This window comes from Podarcis liolepis (assembly GCF_965112155.1).
Source record: "Podarcis liolepis genome assembly, chromosome: Z".
Taxonomy (NCBI): domain Eukaryota; kingdom Metazoa; phylum Chordata; class Lepidosauria; order Squamata; family Lacertidae; genus Podarcis; species Podarcis liolepis.
In genome coordinates, this window is record NC_139570.1 from 41898633 (window position 1) to 41915640 (window position 17008).

Consider the following 17008-nt stretch of genomic DNA (forward strand, 5'->3'; position numbering starts at 1 on the left):
CTAGGTTTCCCTGAAATCTCCTGAGGTTTCTGTTGCTCTCCCGATCTACATTGGCAACATCGCTGTGAACAGGATCCCCCTCAATCCGACCCGCTCGGTCCCTCACGTCCCGTCGCCCGTGATCCCGAGTGCACCGCCGGTGGACGAGGAGGCTGCCGGTGGCTACCACCCCATGGACAACATTTCCATCCCCACCAAGAGCCACTCCCAGCAGCAGCCTTTCAGCTATGCACCAGGCTTGAGCTTCCCGGAAGCAAGGCTGGACTCTGAGCAGGGCAGCTCGCCCAACCACCCCACACTCTGCCTCTCGACAGGAGCGACGATCCCTTACTACGCCGAGGGGACGGTGGTTCCGGTTCCCACAGCCAGCTCCCTCATCCTGCCTCCAGAGTATAGCACCTGGGGTTACCCCTACGGTAAGTGCCTGCCTAGCCTCAGATAGGATTCCCTGGCTGGGGCAGAGACCCCAGGGTTGTGCTGTTTCCCATATGGGCAGCAGTGTGTGATGCCTATGGGGACTGGTGGGGCAGAAGGGCAGGGAGGTCAGCAGCCAGTGGCACCAGAGCAGATGACAGACAAAGCCAGTATATTCTATCTTTGTCTCCTCCTCTCTGCTGAGTTCTGAAGGGCAACACCAAGTCTAAAAAGGAAGGCCCACAGCTCTGTGACAGAGCACCTGCTTTGCATGCAGAAGATCCCATGTTCTGTTCCCAGCATCTCCCAGAAAGAACAGGAGAGTCTCTTTCCTGGGGAATTTGCTACTAGGCAGCCTCAACAGTACTGAACTGAATGGACCACTGGCAGCTTCTTATGTTGCTCTGGCTGCAGACAGTTAGAGCTCATGGACCACTGATCTGTGGACCATAAGAACATCAGAAGGCCAGCGACCCATCTAGTCCAGCATCCCATTCTCGCAGTGGCCTGCAGGACCTGAGCTCCAGAGCCTTCTCCTTTGTGTAGGTTGCAGCAACTGGTACTCAGAATCATTGCTGCCATGGAGGAAGAGCAAAGCCATCATGGCTAGTAGGCACCATTAAATTTACTCCTCTGTTAATTGGTCTAATCCTCTTTTGAAGCCTTGCAAGTTGGTGGCCATCACTGCCTCCTGTGAAGTTAAGTTCCGAAGAATGACTAGGGAATGACTAGGGACTGACTGTGTGACCAGTTTGAAAACCTCTGATCTAGATGGCTTTCAACTTCTCTCTCTTTTGCTTCCTTGCAGAGGCACCCCCTTCATATGAACAAAGTTGCAGCAGCGCAACCTCCAGCCTGAGCAATGGCAACTAGCCACGAGCTCACAACTTGATGTCTGGCATGCCAAGCTGGGAGAAAGGACAGTACAAAACATTGCCTGGAGGGGGCGCTCTCTCCCCCAGCAATAGTTCCCTGGGCCATGGCTGCCTTGCACAACAATCTCTTTCCTTGTGCTGTACAGTCCATCATCTTACTTGCTGCTTTATAATCTGAACACCCGTGATGCCTTATCTGAAATGTGGGAGTCATCGTGTATGGAAAGATAGAGGTGTGTGCAGATCAGTGTGTGTGTGTGTGAGAGAGAGAGAGAGAGAGAGAGAATGAACGAACGAACAAATGAATGAATGAATGTACATATGTATATATTTTGAGTGCCACCCCATATCTGTTGTGTGCTAACCAAAAAAGGTGTGTGGGTGTAGACAAATTGCTTCTCTGCTGGGCATCTTGTGATTTAAGCCCAGTGTGCCCTTTTGCACTAGCTTGCCCTCTAGAGAACAGTACAGGCAGTGCAGGAAGAGCTGCTATCAACATTCCTTCTGACGTGGGGCAACTGGCATTTCCCTGCCTTTTTTTTAAAAAAAAAATGTGGCATAGCACATCTGATTTTTACTCTGGGTGCTTGTAGTAGTTCCTTTTTTTGGCTTTTGAGTGCTTGTAGTAGCTACCATTTTCCCTCTCTCTGCCACCCCTGCAATCCACAGACTGGAGACAACTGACAATCACAATTCTATCCTAACTCTACCTCTTTGACTGGGCTTCTCCCAGGAAGTGAGTCCAGATGGAGGAGGGGAAGGAGGAGAGCTTTTTGGAAAAGAAAAGAAAAACATACAGTTTGTTAAGCAGAATTCCAAATAGTTAGGAGCTTTGGGTAGTGATGCACTTGATCCATTGGACAACAGTGGGTGGGTGAGAACAGGTCTCGTGCTGCTCTCCACAGTGAGTGGTTCTGCAGCTTTGCAGCTCATGGCCAGTGGAGGTGTGAGGCTGGTTGGATATATTCCTTTTGGAGTTCCTTGCCTCCTCCTTCAAATAGAGAGTTCTGGCTGCTTACTGGGATAGCAGTTTTAAAAGTGGACTAGCTGTTGCCCAGAGAGGTTCCTGGCCTCTGCAATCTCAATGTTACAGAACAGCCAATGTCAAAGTACTTTTAAAGCAGGGCTTCTGACACACTGTGTGTGTCTGTGGGTTTGTGGGGGTTTATTTTTCCCATGGCTATTTACCACGTTGGGCATTATGTTTTTCTGTGTGTGCAAGTCTGATCTGCTAAGCACCACCTCTGGAGTAGTGAAGCCTTTTTCCTTTCTCTCGGCCAGCCTCTCTTCATGAGCTCCTTCAAGTTTGCTGGGTGGCTGATCCAGCAACATGGACATGCAAACGTTCACATTCCCAGCACCACGTGGTTTTTATAGGACAATTGATCCACTTCCACGACCCTTTTTATTTGTGTCTTTTTCCAATCAGCTTTGTTTAAATGGTGAAACTTTGAAAACACAGATTTTAATGTATTTAATAAATTATTCTGAGACCTTGAATGTAAAAATGTCTTCTTTGCTTCGCTCGCTCTCACGCCGCCGCCCCCCACTGCACCCCTCTCAGCATCTCTGATTGAATCAGGAGTTGGCCCTCTAAGTGCTGTTCCGAACAACTGCCGGCCTCATCCTGCCTGTGTGTGACAAGAGTTTTCCAGCAATGGAGGGCCACAGTTTCCCCATCTCTGGATTTAACCATAAATGTGAAGCAGGAGTCATTCTGCTGTCCTGGCGTATTTTGCTGTCCTGGCATATTTTGCAAATCCCTCTGTTTCTGAAGGGACGCGGGTGGCTTGCCGATCAGAAGGTCGGCAGTTCGAATCCCCGCGATGGGGTGAGCTCCCATTGTTCGGTCCCTGCTCCTGCCAACCAAGCAGTTTGAAAGCACGTCAAAGTGCAAGTAGATAAATAGGTCCAGCTCTGGCGGGAAGGTAAACGGCATTTCCGTGCGCTGCTCTGGTTCGCCAGAAGTGGCTTAGTCATGCTGGCCACATGGCCCGGAAGCTGTACGCCAGCTCCCTCGGCCAATAAAGCGAGATGAGTGCCGCAACCCCAGAGTCGGCCACGACTGGACCTAATGGTCAGGGGTCCCTTTATCTTTACCTTTTACTGTTTCTGAAACAGAAGAATGCTGGTGCTAATGTAGTCAAATCAGCAACCCCCCCCCCCAAGAGGGGGTGTATCAACAGGAGGTATAAGAAGTACCAAAAGTTGGCAGCCAGTGTAGGGTGGAGAGGAGAGAGAGACAGAGAATCTAGGTGCCCACGTTGAGATCTGGGTATGTTCAATGGACAATTGAGTGTTTGTAATGGGGATATGATGGGAAATGATTCAGGATAAATAATGGAATGGAGCAGCTGGAATTATGGAGAGCTAGCCCTTGAAATACTGTTGTTTCATTGCAAGCCCTCACCTGTCTTTAATTTGCAATGAAGTAATTCATTTGATGTATTTCATTTAATGAAAAGGCATATACACTCCTTGAATGTAAGAAAACCTTGAAACAGTTTAAAACATTCAAATTATTGCTTGAAAAGGAGCATTGTTTTTAAGACAAACAAAAACAAAAGATGATTGAAATCAACAGATAAAACCAAACTCTTCATTTGCTACAGTGCTGAATGGCAATCCTGTACCACCCAGTTTCACAAACTGTACAATTTCAGCTGAGGCATAAAGCCAAGATGTACATGTCTGATCCACGTCGGATATAAAGCTCATGCCGGAGGACTTGATTTGCTTGTGAGGCATCTTCTGGTATCTCTTCCCTGCCATCGTCTCCTCTGCCAGTGTTGTGACATTTCCAAAAGCCAGTTCTTCGTCTCCAAACCAGACGCCTACCAGTCACAGCTGTCTGTCTTGCCCTGAAGGGACATGGAGGGCATCCTTCAAATATTCATAGGAAGTACCATATAGGAGGCAGGGCTGGCTGATGTTCGAGAGAACCAGGCAGTGGCTGGATGGCCTTGGCTTCTGCTTCCTGTAGTGGGAAGCGCTGCAAAGTTTTGTGTCAGCCATTTCATCTCCTGGTTTTAATTCTGTAAAAGCAAGACCATATTAAGCATATATCTGGCATCCCTGAGCTGGGGTCGCTGCTAACACTTTCCCTGGCATTCCCATTAATAAATATGAATAGTCCAGCTTGGTGATTTGAGCAGTGTTGGGTAGCTGGGTGTAGTGGCCATATACTTCACAATGTCCCTGATCTGGAGGAGGGTGAGGAGAACTTTATCATAATGGGAGCCACATGCCAGTCTTGGGCAGGGCCACAACAATGGGTGTACATTACCTTTGTAAACCATAGGCTAATTTCTACATAAACAGAGAGAGAGAGCCCTCTCTGTACCCCAAACAGGCAACCAAGAGGTGTTCTCAGAGTTTAAGGATACATTCCAGCCAGGTAAATACCCTCTAGGAGGGTGTGAAGCAAGGGTGGTGAAGGCATGGCTGGGATGCCACATTTGGCCACTGCTCTGGATGTGAGTGGTGCTGTGGTCTAGGACTTGCTGAGCCTAGGACACAGAGCCTAGGACTTGCTGATCAGAAGGTCGGCGGTTTGAATCCCTGCGACGGGGTGAGCTCCCGTTGCTCAGTCCCAGCTCCTGCCAACCTAGCAGTTCGAAAGCACGTCAAAGTGCAAGTAGATAAATAGGTACCACTCCGGCGGGAAGGAAAACAGCGTTTCTGTGCGCTGCTCTGGTTCATCAGAAGCAGCTTAGTCAAGCTGGCCACATGACCCGGAAGATGTACGCCGGCTCCCTTGGCCAGTAAAGCAAGATGAGCACCGCAACAACAGTTGTCCGCGACTGGACCTAACGGTCAGGATCCCTTTACCTGGAGCATTCTGGGAAATTAAGATGGCCATGTAGCTTGGCCATGCAGTGCTGTTTAGTATTCAGGCAAGCTCTGGAGGGGGTCCACTCAAAGCTCACTTTGCCCACCTCAGACCTAGATAGAAATCCTGCACAAAAGCATATTGTATTGCCCCTGCTTCTGGAAACTGCTACACCGCTGGCTTCTACCTGTGCACATTCCTATGTGCACTCTATTATCTAGGCTCCTAATGATGCCCAGGTAGCCTTTTTTTTAAATGCACCTTCTAAGTCTTCCACTTTGTCAATGCACTGTGTTTTCTGATATCTCTCAGTGCTAAATCACTACCGTGTGTGTGTGTCCGTGTGTTCCTCCATGTGTGCCTCTTATGAATGCCTTTTAAAACATTTTGTCAGTTGTGGTGCTCCTAGCAGCAATCCCCCAGCTAGGTTCTACCCATCTCCAAGCCTAACGTCAGCCCTTGAAGGTGGCAGATTCATCCTGACCCTAGTATATGTGCAATGATTTTATCCACAATGATTAAAGATGAAAGCCCACCTTAGTGTCTTTGGGGGGGGTTGGGGGGGGAGTTCACAATTGGATAATATCAATTAGCAGAGCACCTAGATCACACCAAAGACTAATCTAAGAGAGCATCCTCTTTCCACTGCAGTGGTAAACCAGATACCCCTGGAAAGCCCATGGCCAGGACAATGGGCAGGCATGTCCAAAGTCCATTTGGGGGGCCTAATCCCCCCCAAAAAGCTCAGCAACTTTGGGGTAAAATCCTAAAAAAACACCTTCAAGAACTTCAAATCTAAAAAAGGTCAACAACTTTGGTTGGCCCCTTGGTGCTTCACTTCATCAAATCTAGCCCTCTTTCCAAAAAGTTTGGACACCAGTGCCTAAGCCACTTAAGCTGGTGGTTCCCACATCCTGGGACTTCCATACTTTAAATGAACAGTGTGACAAATTCCTTCTGTCTGTCCTGAATCACCCTTCATTCAGCTTCATCAGATGGCCTTGGGTTCTTGAGTTCTTACAGAAAGAAAACACCATCACCCTATCTCTCCACAACATGTGTAAAACTCTACATCATGTATCTCCTTTAAGTTAAATTAACATATTTAAAAGTACAAAAAAAAAAGTTGGTAGTTTTAGCTAACGTGGCTGAAAGCAGGAGCTTGGAGACATGGCGGAGAGACCCATCAGGTGCAGAAGAAAATATAAAAGGTTGCCTCCTTTGCTACAGGACTCCCACCTAGAGGAGGCAAAGAAAGTGACCATACACAGAGCATCCTCTTGAGGAAGTTGAAGAACTCTGTGCTTGTCTAGCAAAACATGCACTTGTGATTTTGGCTGCAAACCCCACACCTTCTGCATGCAAACCAAGTGTACTACAGTACCACTGAACTGTGGTCATATCCTTGAATCTATTAAAACCGAATTGAGCAGCTGAAGACCAGTGTTCTAGGATCATATGTAGCTATGCACTGCTGGAAACAGAACACTAAGCTGGAATGGATCTTCATTCTCATCTAGGAAATCAGTTCCCGTGACCTGGAAACCAAGCATGTCAATATCTTTGGGCTCAGTCATGTACCAGCAAATTCAGGATGTGCAATTACAGTTAAATTGGGAGCTCTTGTACAGCACACCTGCTTCCTCTGAAGATCAGACTTTTTCTTATGAGGAAACAGGTGGGGAAATGATGCAAAGGTCCTCTTAACCTCCCTGCAAACAATTCAGAGGGTTGTAGCCTACTAAGTTACACTCCGAGTAGCCCCTATGAAGCTAAAGGATCTAAATTAGATGCATCCATTATTTTCAGTGGGTCTACCCTGAGCAGGACTAGCAATTGGCTCTACCAAGAGCTACCAGCCCATGTCATCTTATCTCCCTGCAAACAAATCAGGAATACAATAAACAGGACATCCTACAGCCACCCCCCCCCCCCAAGATGATGCGGTCAATCCAGGGTATCCTTGTATATTGCCCACTGCACTCTAAGTCAAGCGTCCTGGTGGGTGGGAGCTGGGCAGCTTGGTGGAAGCATATATCTCTTACCAATGGATTTTGCCAGTCGGGAAAGACTCTTATTTTGGCAGCGGCTTTGGGATGGGCCATTCTGCAAAGCTACCATTGGATGGCAGCAGCGTATTGGTTTTTTTCCTCCTGCTTGCCTGCAAAGGGTTGGGCTAGGCTGGATGGCCTACTTCTGCTAAGAGCCAAGGTCTGCAGCCTGGTGCCTTTTGTGGGGGACTCATGGTTTCGCCAAGAGATCTAAGGCGGGCTCTCAACACCCTCCTCCGCCACCTCTGAGGTGTGCAGTGTTTGTTCCCCGAACAACCTCTTAGGCATCCCCTGTTGGATAAACCCAAGGCGGTCAGCCACAGAGGCCAGCCACCATGCCTGCGATGCAGAGCTATAATGGGCAATGGGTGATCATGGCTGCACCAGTGGCTTCTTTCTGTTGTATAATTTTAACATCATAGTAAAGTTTGGCAATTCTATCTGCTTAGCAATGTTGCTACGTCCCTATTTTACATACAAATTTTTAACACTTCATGTTTTGATTTAGTTTGGTAATTTTACCTGTTCAATAGGCTTTACATATTAGTATTTTAAACTCAAATTGGAAAGTGCCAGTGGCTGATGCAAACATCTATCGATCTAATTTATGTATTTATTTATTATCTTTTCTTTATTCTTCCTTGTGCACACCACCTAAAATCAAACTCCACTTTGGCTAACACAATCCTGGCGAATGACATTTCATGCCTGATTTTATGCTGCTCAATATCATTATATTCCCCCCTCTCTCTCCCCCCCCCTTATTGTCACCATCACATTCGTTTATTTTGGCTGTTGGACCAAAAATAAGACAACAAATAAACCAATGAAATCTTAAATGCAGGAGAAATACAATAAAATGTATTTTGTTAAAAAGGGGCAGTGGTGGCTGCATACCACGCATTTAAAGCACATTCCCTTCCCCAAGAAGCCTGGGAACTGTAGTTCGCAGCGCTACAATTCCCAGCAGCCTTAGCAAACTGCCGTTAGTTTCTAGGATTGTTTCTGGTGAGGAGTGGGGGTGTCCTTTAAATGTGTGCGAAGCTGTAGTAACAGCCATGGCTCAGTTATATATAAAATAACAAATAACCTCAGTTGTCCCTGGAAATCACTCTTCCAGCTTCAAGTGGTAAACTACCTTCTTTCTCTCCCTGCCAATATGTAATAGATATCTGGTCACTGTCAACAACCCCATGGGATTTGATATCCCAGCAAATATTTAACTTAGAACTGAGCTGCCCCTTCTGGTAGTTTTGGCTAGTAAAGGTAAAGGTAAAGGGACTCCTGACCATTAGGTCCTATCATGACCGACTCTGAGGTTGTGGCACTCATCTCGCTCTATAGGCCAAGGGAGCCGACGTACAGCTTCCGGGTCATGTGGCCAGCATGACTAAGCCGCTTCTGGCGAACCAGATCAGCGCACGGAAACGCCGTTTACCCTCCCACTGGAGCAGTACCTATTTATCTACTTGCACTTTGAGGTGCTTTCGAACTGCTAGGTTGGCAGGAGCAGGGACTGAGCAATGGGAGCTCACCCCGTTGCGGGGGTTCGTACCACCGACCTTCTGATCGGCAAGTCCTAGGCTCTGTGGTTTAACCCACAGCGCCACCCGCGTCCCTGTTTTGGCCAGTAAAGCACCAATAATTTTGCTGAGGAGCTGCAGGCTTGAAACTGCAGAACGGAAGGACCCCTTCCACAGATTCCACCTGCTGGTTGTTGTTCTTTTCTTAAACGCTGGTACATATTTTTTCTTGCAAATAAATAAATAAAACACATGAAGGCTGCAGTCCTGCAGGCATGCCAGAGGCTGGCTGAGGCCACTGGTATGGTACTAGCCATGATGGCTATCTTCAATCTCCACTGTCAGAGGCATTATTCCTCTGAATACCAGTGGCTGGGAATTGTGGGTGGGTGGAGGGCTAGGAAAAAAACTATGATTAGTTTCATCCACCTGTCATTGGCTGTGACTCTGCCTACCTTTGACTCTGGCGCCACCTACTGATGGCATCCCTGCCTTCTGCCCTACCCAGTCCAATGGGCACCAGCCACTACTGATTGACTGGCAGTGCCTCTCCAGGGTCTCAGACAGGGGACATTTCCCTGCCCTACCCCTGCATGCAAAGTCTCTGTTTTTATTGCAGAAACACCAGGACAATATCAACAATTGATAGCAGAGTATGTGAAAGAAAGGTTAAAACAGAGTAGGTCAAATAGGCTCACAGGGGAAGGAGTTCCACGAAGCTGAGGCCTTGCCTGTAAAAGCCTCATCCTTGGTGCCTGTCAATAAAACCAACATTGTTGTTGGCATCTGTCTGCCTAAGGAGACAATGGAGGAATGTGCCTTTGGGGGTGGAGTCACACTGTTGGCAGGTTATTGGTAGAGACCAATACAGGAGAGACATGTTTTGTTGCAGCTGGGGCAGATGACGTGATGGGGGAAGGGTAGTACCTCTGGTGGGGGCATGTCATGCTTCATCTCAGGGTAGTTTTTCCACCTTAGGTCCTGACCCTGGAGAGGTCGCTTCGGTGCTGCAAACGCAGCAGAACCAGCATCAATGGTGGGTTTTTCTTGTGCATATCCCTTTGCCTCTACCTTACCACCCATCTCCTAGCTAGTGCTACAAGGACAGAAGCAGGTGGTGGGGTTGGATTGTGTGCATCATCACTTATGAACCATGGCTCCACTATTTATTTTGCTGCAAGTATATTTATGTCAGGGCAGGATGCGGAGGGGGGGTGTGCAGTATCTGAGGCCCCACACAACTGAATGTGGAGGAGGATACCATATGCAAAAGACAGTGCTGGATTAAACCCTGTGGAGGCCCCTAGGCAGTTGAAATCATGTGCTCTGGAAGGATAGCATTGATCTAAGAAAGCTTGATTATAAAATTATTTCAAGATCAAATCAATATTATTTTGATTCATTGTTGTGGGGTCCCTAAAAGGCATGGAGCTCATAGGCTGCTGCCTACTCTGCCTATATGGCACTGACGAACCAGAACCACCTGAAGAGGGGGAGGGCTGCTTACCTGACTTTGGCATGCCAGAGCCCTCCCACCTCCTCCCCAAAGCCTGCTAAGTGCTTGCCCAGCTTTGAGAAGGGTGAAGGGCTCTAGGACCCAGAGCCCTGGAGCTTCCTTCGCTGAGCCAGGCACCTTATTACTCAGCCGCAGTGCGGGATTTAGGGCGATGGCGGCAATTCCACGGAGCTGAGGTGGCGCAAAATTGAGAATATCCATTTGGGGGCGCCAAATGTCCTCCCACAAGGAGCCATTTTATAAAAGACTACAAAAGTTCCACCATTTTGTCTGGCTTTTGGGAGGGCTGTGCTAGGGCTCTAGGATGCTGCCAGAGCCCTGGCACCGGCATTCCAAAGCCGGGCAACCTTGTACAATCGTAGCTTTGTGCAGGTATATGTGGGAATAAATGGGACAATGGGTATCCCCTGCTCTCCATTTATTTTTAACCCCACCCCATGAAGATGTAATCATGTAAGTAAAATAAGCGTAGGATGTGAGTTACCTGTAGTGCTGCCATCAGGGCAGGATTTGGGGTGGGGGGTTCAAATCTGGGGGTTCAATTCCACACAATAAGCTGGAGGGTCCTCAAGCACAACTGGACTGGCTTTTTGAAGTTACTGAAGTACTGTAATATAGCCTACCTGTGTCTGTCTGTGTGTGTGTGTGTGTGTGTGTGTGTGTTAAAGACCCTTTTACAGATTCTAAAACAAGCTTTGTCAACCTAACACCCTCCAGATATTGCCAGACGGCATCTTCCACCATCCCTGACCATTAGCCATTCTAGCTTCATCGTGAGGGGGACTGGACTAGATGACCCTCAGGGGTCCCTTCCTACACTATGATTCTGTGAAATAAAATAAGGATCTGGTGATGGTGGTGTAGTTAGAGTGCTGGACTAAGAACTAGGAGGTTGATGTTCTATTCTGCATGCAGCCATGAAGCTCACTGGGTGTATCTCAGCCTAACCTACCTCACAGGGTTGTTATGAGGATAAAACAGGGAGTGGGCGAGAATGGTGTGCACCACCTGGCGTTCCTTGGAGGAAACGTGCAATACAAATATACACGAATAAATAATTATCTAGAGGACACCAGGGTTGTTGAAGGCCTGTCTTAAAATTACCAACCTATGTAAGGAAAACATTGTCCGTACAAAGAAGCCCACAGTGGGATTCCGGAAATTCAGGTCCTTGGTCTGCAGGTTTGGGGGGTTAAACATCCGAAAGTGATGAGCTCACCCACTGCTTGCTGATTAATAGGTCTGATTATGAATATTCCTTTCTCCTGTGCGAGTCCTGCTGCTATCCTTCTCACCTAAGCACATCTTCTCTTGATTGGCAAAGGCATCAATCAACGCTGGATGCTTCTGATAGCAGTCCACTATATGGAGAATGAGAACCACCCTCTTTGTCTCGGTTAAGGCTGTTAAGAGGATTAATTGCTGCCGTATTTGAATGGCTGGTGTTTATTGTTCTCCCCAAAGGAGCTGCAGGATGGAACGTCATGTTTAATTTATTTTTTTAAATTTTGCAATTAAATCAAAACACTTCTGAACAACAAGAGAGGTTTGAGGGTGCTGCAGAACATAAACCTCATTTCAACATTTGCAAGAGTAGGATGGAGAAGGCAAAACCCTTTTATCGGGTCAAATTTGTTTTGGCCGCAGATTTTCTGCTGGGCATTTACAAGCTTAGGACTCAATTCTGGCCAAATTAGCAGCTGTTCCAGAAATCTTTTATTAACCCAGGAAGTGTTAGAAAAAAACACGATGTTTTAATAAACACCCCCCCCCTTCTAGGATTTTACAGCACAGTCTTATGGCCTTCTGGTGGGTTTTCCTTGTATTTTGTTATTAAGAGATTTCCATACTTCCCTTCACCAAATAACTGTCACTGTTTGTTTTTTTTAATGGTAAAAAGTAAGGTATTATGAAAACATAATAAATATGATTACATAATCTATGGCCTTTAAATCTCTGTGTCTTTTTTACTGTTTTGTTTGTTACTATGCTATGTATTTCTGTGTTTTTATACTGTAAACTGCTCTGTGATATTCAGTTGAAGAGAGGTATATAAATTTAAATTGTAATAATTTAAGTAATTCTCATAAATTACATAACTGACATCATATAAATGACTTAACCCACCAGTCCCTAAAAGCCTAAAAAAAAAGGTGGGATTTTTACACTTAAAAGGGTAAGAGGTTGGGATAAGATGTGCTTCAGTGAGGAATTCATTCTACATGTGTGGAGCTGCCACGGAAAAGTCTCTTCTGTAGACCCCACCCCCCATTTACAGTCATACCTCATGTTACGTCCGCTTCATGTTAGTGGTACCTCTAGATGCGAATGGGATCTGTTCTGGAGCCCCGTTCACATCTAGAACCAAATATAACCAGTGATGGCACGTCTGCACACGTGAGCATCGCTTTTTGTCACTTCTGCACATGCGCGTGACGTCATTTTGAGCGTCTGCGTACGTGCAAGCGGCGAAACCCGGAGGTAACATGCGTGGAGCGCAACTCAAACACGCTCATCCCAAAGCACACTCAACCCGAGGTATGACTGTACGTTCTTTCAGGTTAGTCCCGCGGCAACCCGGAAGTACCGAAAAGGGTTACTTCTGGGTTTTGCTGCTCGCGCATGTGCAGAAACGCAAAATGACGTCACACACATGCGCAAAAACGGCGAATTGCAACCCGCATGTGCGCAGATGCGCCGCTGAGGGTTGTGCTTTTTTCATGTTGCGAATGGCCCTCTGGAATGTATCCTGTTTGCAACCAGAGGTACCACTGTACTTCATTTAGTGGAGGGAAGCTCCCTGATTTTAACGCATGGGCAGATTATTCAGCCGTATTTTAGCATTTGAAAAATTTGATATTGTTTTAAGTGTATTTATTACGATCATGTCTTGCACTGAGCTGCTGTTGACGGATTTAGGTGGGACAAAAATTATTATAAAAAATTAAACATATTTACTCAGAAGCATGTCCTATTGAGTACAGTGAGACTTAATTCTCACGTGAGTCCTTCTCAACTCTCTATGGAAGGCCACGGATTGAACCCAGGACCTTCTGCACACGAAGCATATGTTCTACCACTGATCTTGGTCATTCACTTAAAATACAGCAACAAGGGAAGCCACCGTACACAGATTGGTTCATCTAACTCCTTATTATCTATGATGATGGTCAGAGGCCTTTTTGTAGTTCTACAAACACTGGGATTCCGTGCAGCGTTTCCATACTCACTTGTTGTGAGCGGGTGGTACTTACGCACAACCCCAACCTCTGAGCAGTGCGAAATGGAAGGGGTACCAGGTTTATTTGCACATATATACAACATGAGCCTGTGATGGAGGGGCTCAACAGCATTAACACCCCAAGAGGTTCTGGCTTCTCCCATAGCCACAGCAGCCTTGGACTTTAACAGATGCCAACCACTGCTCTCAAATATTGCTCTCTGACTCTCTCTCTCTCTCTCTCTAGCCCACTGCTTCATATTTCCTTTGCGTTGTTTTAATGGCTCATCCCCAGGCTATCACCTAAAAAGCAAATTAGCCAGACTTAATTAGCTTTTCACACTTGTTTATTCCCTGGGATTAAAGAGGTGTCTGACACAATGCTTAAAACACATGGGTCTTGATTAGATACCAACATGGGTTTCTGACATGCAGTTTGAACACACAAGCCTTAATTAAATTCTAACACTAGCTTGATTCGGAATACAGTGGTACCTCGGGATGCGAACAGGATCTGTTCTGGAGGCCCGTTCGCATCCTGAATGGAAGGTAAGATGAGACGGCGCGTCTGCGTGGGTTGCATTCTGCCGCTTCCGCACATGCGCATGACGTCATTTTGAGCGCCTGTGCATGCGTGAGCAGCGAAACCCAGAAGTAACGTGCTCTGTTACTTCCGGGTTGCTGCGGAGCGCAACCCAAAAGTGCTCAACCTGAAGCTCATTCAACCCGAGGTATGACTGTATAGGGTGTATTGGACCCAGCAACTCATAACGGTACTATTTTGCCTGCACAAGTATCCAAAGTTAGAGAGTATGCTGGCTCCAATTTATAGTATCCAATAACATAAGAAGAACCCTGCTGGATCAAGCCAAATGCCCTTCTTGCTTTAATTTCTTACTTCCAGGCATGGGGAAGGAAGGGCCTCCCCCCCCCCCCCGCCCGGAGAATACCAGTATTGTATACAACCACACTCCACATACCTGTGCAACAAAAATAACACCCAAATGCTTTTATATAAACTTTTTTTAAAAATAAAAAACCTATTTCCCATAGGTGCATAGCTGTCAACGTTTCCCTTTTTTTAAAGGGAAATTCCCTTATTCCGAATAGGATTCCTCGCAAGAAAAGGGAAAAAGTGACAGCTGTGCATAGGTGAGATCGATTTGAGAAAGCAGAACAAAAAATGCAACTTTTATTTAAAAAAATGCGTTTTAAAAAAAATAAAAATGCATTTTAAAAATTTTATTTACAAAAATGCGCCCCACGCTGTGCAAGAAAGCACGTAACCTAATTTTATAGTATTTCATCTCTCCTCCCCTCTCCTTCAAGAATTTCCCTTTCTCCCGGATCTGTGGGCATTCCTGGCCCGGCGCGGTACTGTACGGACAAACGGAGTTTTAATGGGCGCCGCCATGCCAGCCAGGGAGGCGCAATGGGCGCTGACATGCCATGCAAGGAGGCGCAGGCGCAGCGGGAGCCTCCCTAGCGAATGAATGGAAGGGGGCGGGGCGCGCGGGCCTGAAAGCGTTCAAAAGGGAGAAGGGGGAAAAACTAAGTGGGCGGAGTTACGCTCTAGGGCTGCTTCGTCCACGGCCACAGCGGATGCCGAGGTTGGTAGCACTTTTGGGGCTTCACTGGGGAGGGGTGCTGTGGGAGGAAGAGGAGGAGGGAGCTGGGAGGAGGAGGAGGAAGAGGTGTCGAGGGGCAGACCGCGGTGCGGGGAAAGAAGGGCCGCTCATGGCATTGCCCCAAGTCAGGCGCGACCTGGCAGCGAAGCTTCCACACGCGCTGTTCTGTACTCGCACCCACCCTCCGGCACCCCATGGTTCGGTCCAGTCCCTCCAAAGGAAAGCCGGCGTGCTGGCCGCTTCCATTGTGGGCGACGGGGGGGGCAAGGGGAGAAAGCAGCCCGGGGGAGGGTGACCACCCCCGTAGCCCTGCATAGAGCGCTTGGTGGAATAGAGGGTGGTGTGGCTGCTATGCAGGTTCCGGGGTTCCGCCGTCGGTGGCAGACTATGCAGAGTCCCGGGGTCGGCGTGGAGAGGCCTCGGGCCCGGGTTCTCGCCGGAGGGGCGGGGCCAGCCGAAGGGGAGGGGGGAGCGTGTGCTTGTTTGCGTGTGGCCTTTGGGAAAGCGCACGCAGGGCCGCCTTATGCCTGAATTCAGGGCGCGGGGTCCACGGGCTGTTATGAGGTGTCCAGGCTGCGGGGCTCTCAGTGGGTCAAGCCGAGGGCGGGAAGGGTTGGGGAAGCCAACCCTCCCCCTCGTTACTGTTGGTTGGGAAAAGCAAGTTAAAAAAACACACGCACAAACACGTTTAATTTAAATCTTACGGAAAATAAAATGTGTTTGTGTTTTTTTTAAAAAAACTTGCTTTTAAAGACATACAAAAAGTTTAAGACTCGTAAAGCACATTAAAGTCACTTCAGCCATTTCTAAGCACCTGAGTGGGGTTGCCCGAAACGGGAACGTTTTTAACAGCAGGCGCCGAAAACAGCGCAGCGGAAGCGACCGCTGAGTATCATGGGGCAGGGCGTTCCGAAGTTGTGGGAGCCACTGCGCTATAAAGAATTGTGTCCTTTACAGGTGTGTCCTTCACAAGCGCACTTGGAACGGTGGCGATTCCGCCAATGGAGTTGAGGCGACACCTGTATCAGATTCCCTTAAAGCTGTTGCTCCGCCCCCTCCTTTTTTTTTTAATGGGGTAGAACTTGTATTTGTGTATTTATTTTTTTTAATTCAGAGATTTATTTACTTTAATTCAAAGGTGGTGGTTGTTTTCATAGCATAAACACAGAGCGATAAAAACCATTTCCATTTCCACCACTAAAATATTTCACCTCCTGGGGTAAAGTCAAACTTTAGGTAGGCAGCACAGAAGCGACTTCCCTGGGGTCAGTTTGTAGGGAGTTTGTGGGCCGCCCTCACCAATGTTGTCCAAAGGAAAGCAGAACAATATGTTTGGCACCATCTTATATTCAGGAGTTGCAGGAAGAGGGCATACTAGGCATCATCCAACTCTTTGTGGGGCTCCACTCTGGACGAGCCCCATTCCCCCTCATTTCCCTCTACACTACAGCAGGTGCAGAAACCACCTTATTAACCATTGGATCCACTATTGCTCTCATCTGCTCAATCCATGGGAGCCTTCTTTGTATGCAGGGGAAGGATTTGAAACTTACTAATTACTTTCACCTGGTTTAGCTGGCCAGTCACAGCCATTCCTGGGGTGTGGCTGCTCTTGCATGCTGAGAGCTTTTAGGAGCCCCAGGTGAGAGCTGAGTGCAGCCCATACACACTCCAGTTAAGTGTTGTTAACACTACTAATATTTATTAGTCGCTTTACTGATAGAAATAACCAAGAGCAACTTCTAACCGCAACAGGAATACTAACAAACACAGCAGGGCCACTTAATAGAAACAATTGATTGCTCTAATTTTTCATAATCACATAAAATAGATTGATTCTGTTTCCATCCAAATCAGTCAGATTTTATATATATATGTCAAAATATTAAGGTTAAAAAAAGGCTTTGAGGGTGTTTTTTTAAAGCGGTGTATTAATTTTATGAAACAAG

At 47.3% G+C, this 17008-nt stretch overlaps 2 protein-coding genes across 14 annotated transcripts in view; both read left to right on the forward strand.

Annotated features, from left to right (window-relative positions):
* ARRDC1 (arrestin domain containing 1) overlaps window positions 1–2789 on the forward strand; it is a 53532-nt gene extending 50743 nt beyond the window's left edge. For both annotated transcript variants that reach the window (XM_083485978.1, XM_083485977.1), the window contains exons 7-8: window positions 5–416; window positions 1223–2789. In XM_083485978.1, the coding sequence (XP_083342104.1) occupies window positions 5–416; window positions 1223–1287 (477 nt within the window). In that variant the 3' untranslated portion in view covers window positions 1288–2789. The remainder of the gene's footprint in view (window positions 1–4; window positions 417–1222) is intronic.
* A 12120-nt stretch (window positions 2790–14909) lies between these two features.
* Window positions 14910–17008, forward strand: part of EHMT1 (euchromatic histone lysine methyltransferase 1) — a 155685-nt gene continuing 153586 nt past the window's right edge. For 8 of the 12 annotated variants that reach the window (XM_083485736.1, XM_083485729.1, XM_083485739.1 and 5 more), the window contains exon 1: window positions 14973–15041. Coding sequence is in view for 2 of the 12 variants with exons in the window: in XM_083485716.1 (XP_083341842.1) it covers window positions 14925–15041 (117 nt within the window). In the remaining 10 variants the exon portion in view is untranslated. Of the gene's footprint in view, window positions 15042–17008 lie in introns of all 12 variants that reach the window. The other 4 variants (XM_083485716.1, XM_083485720.1, XM_083485737.1 and 1 more) reach the window with 2 other exon arrangements.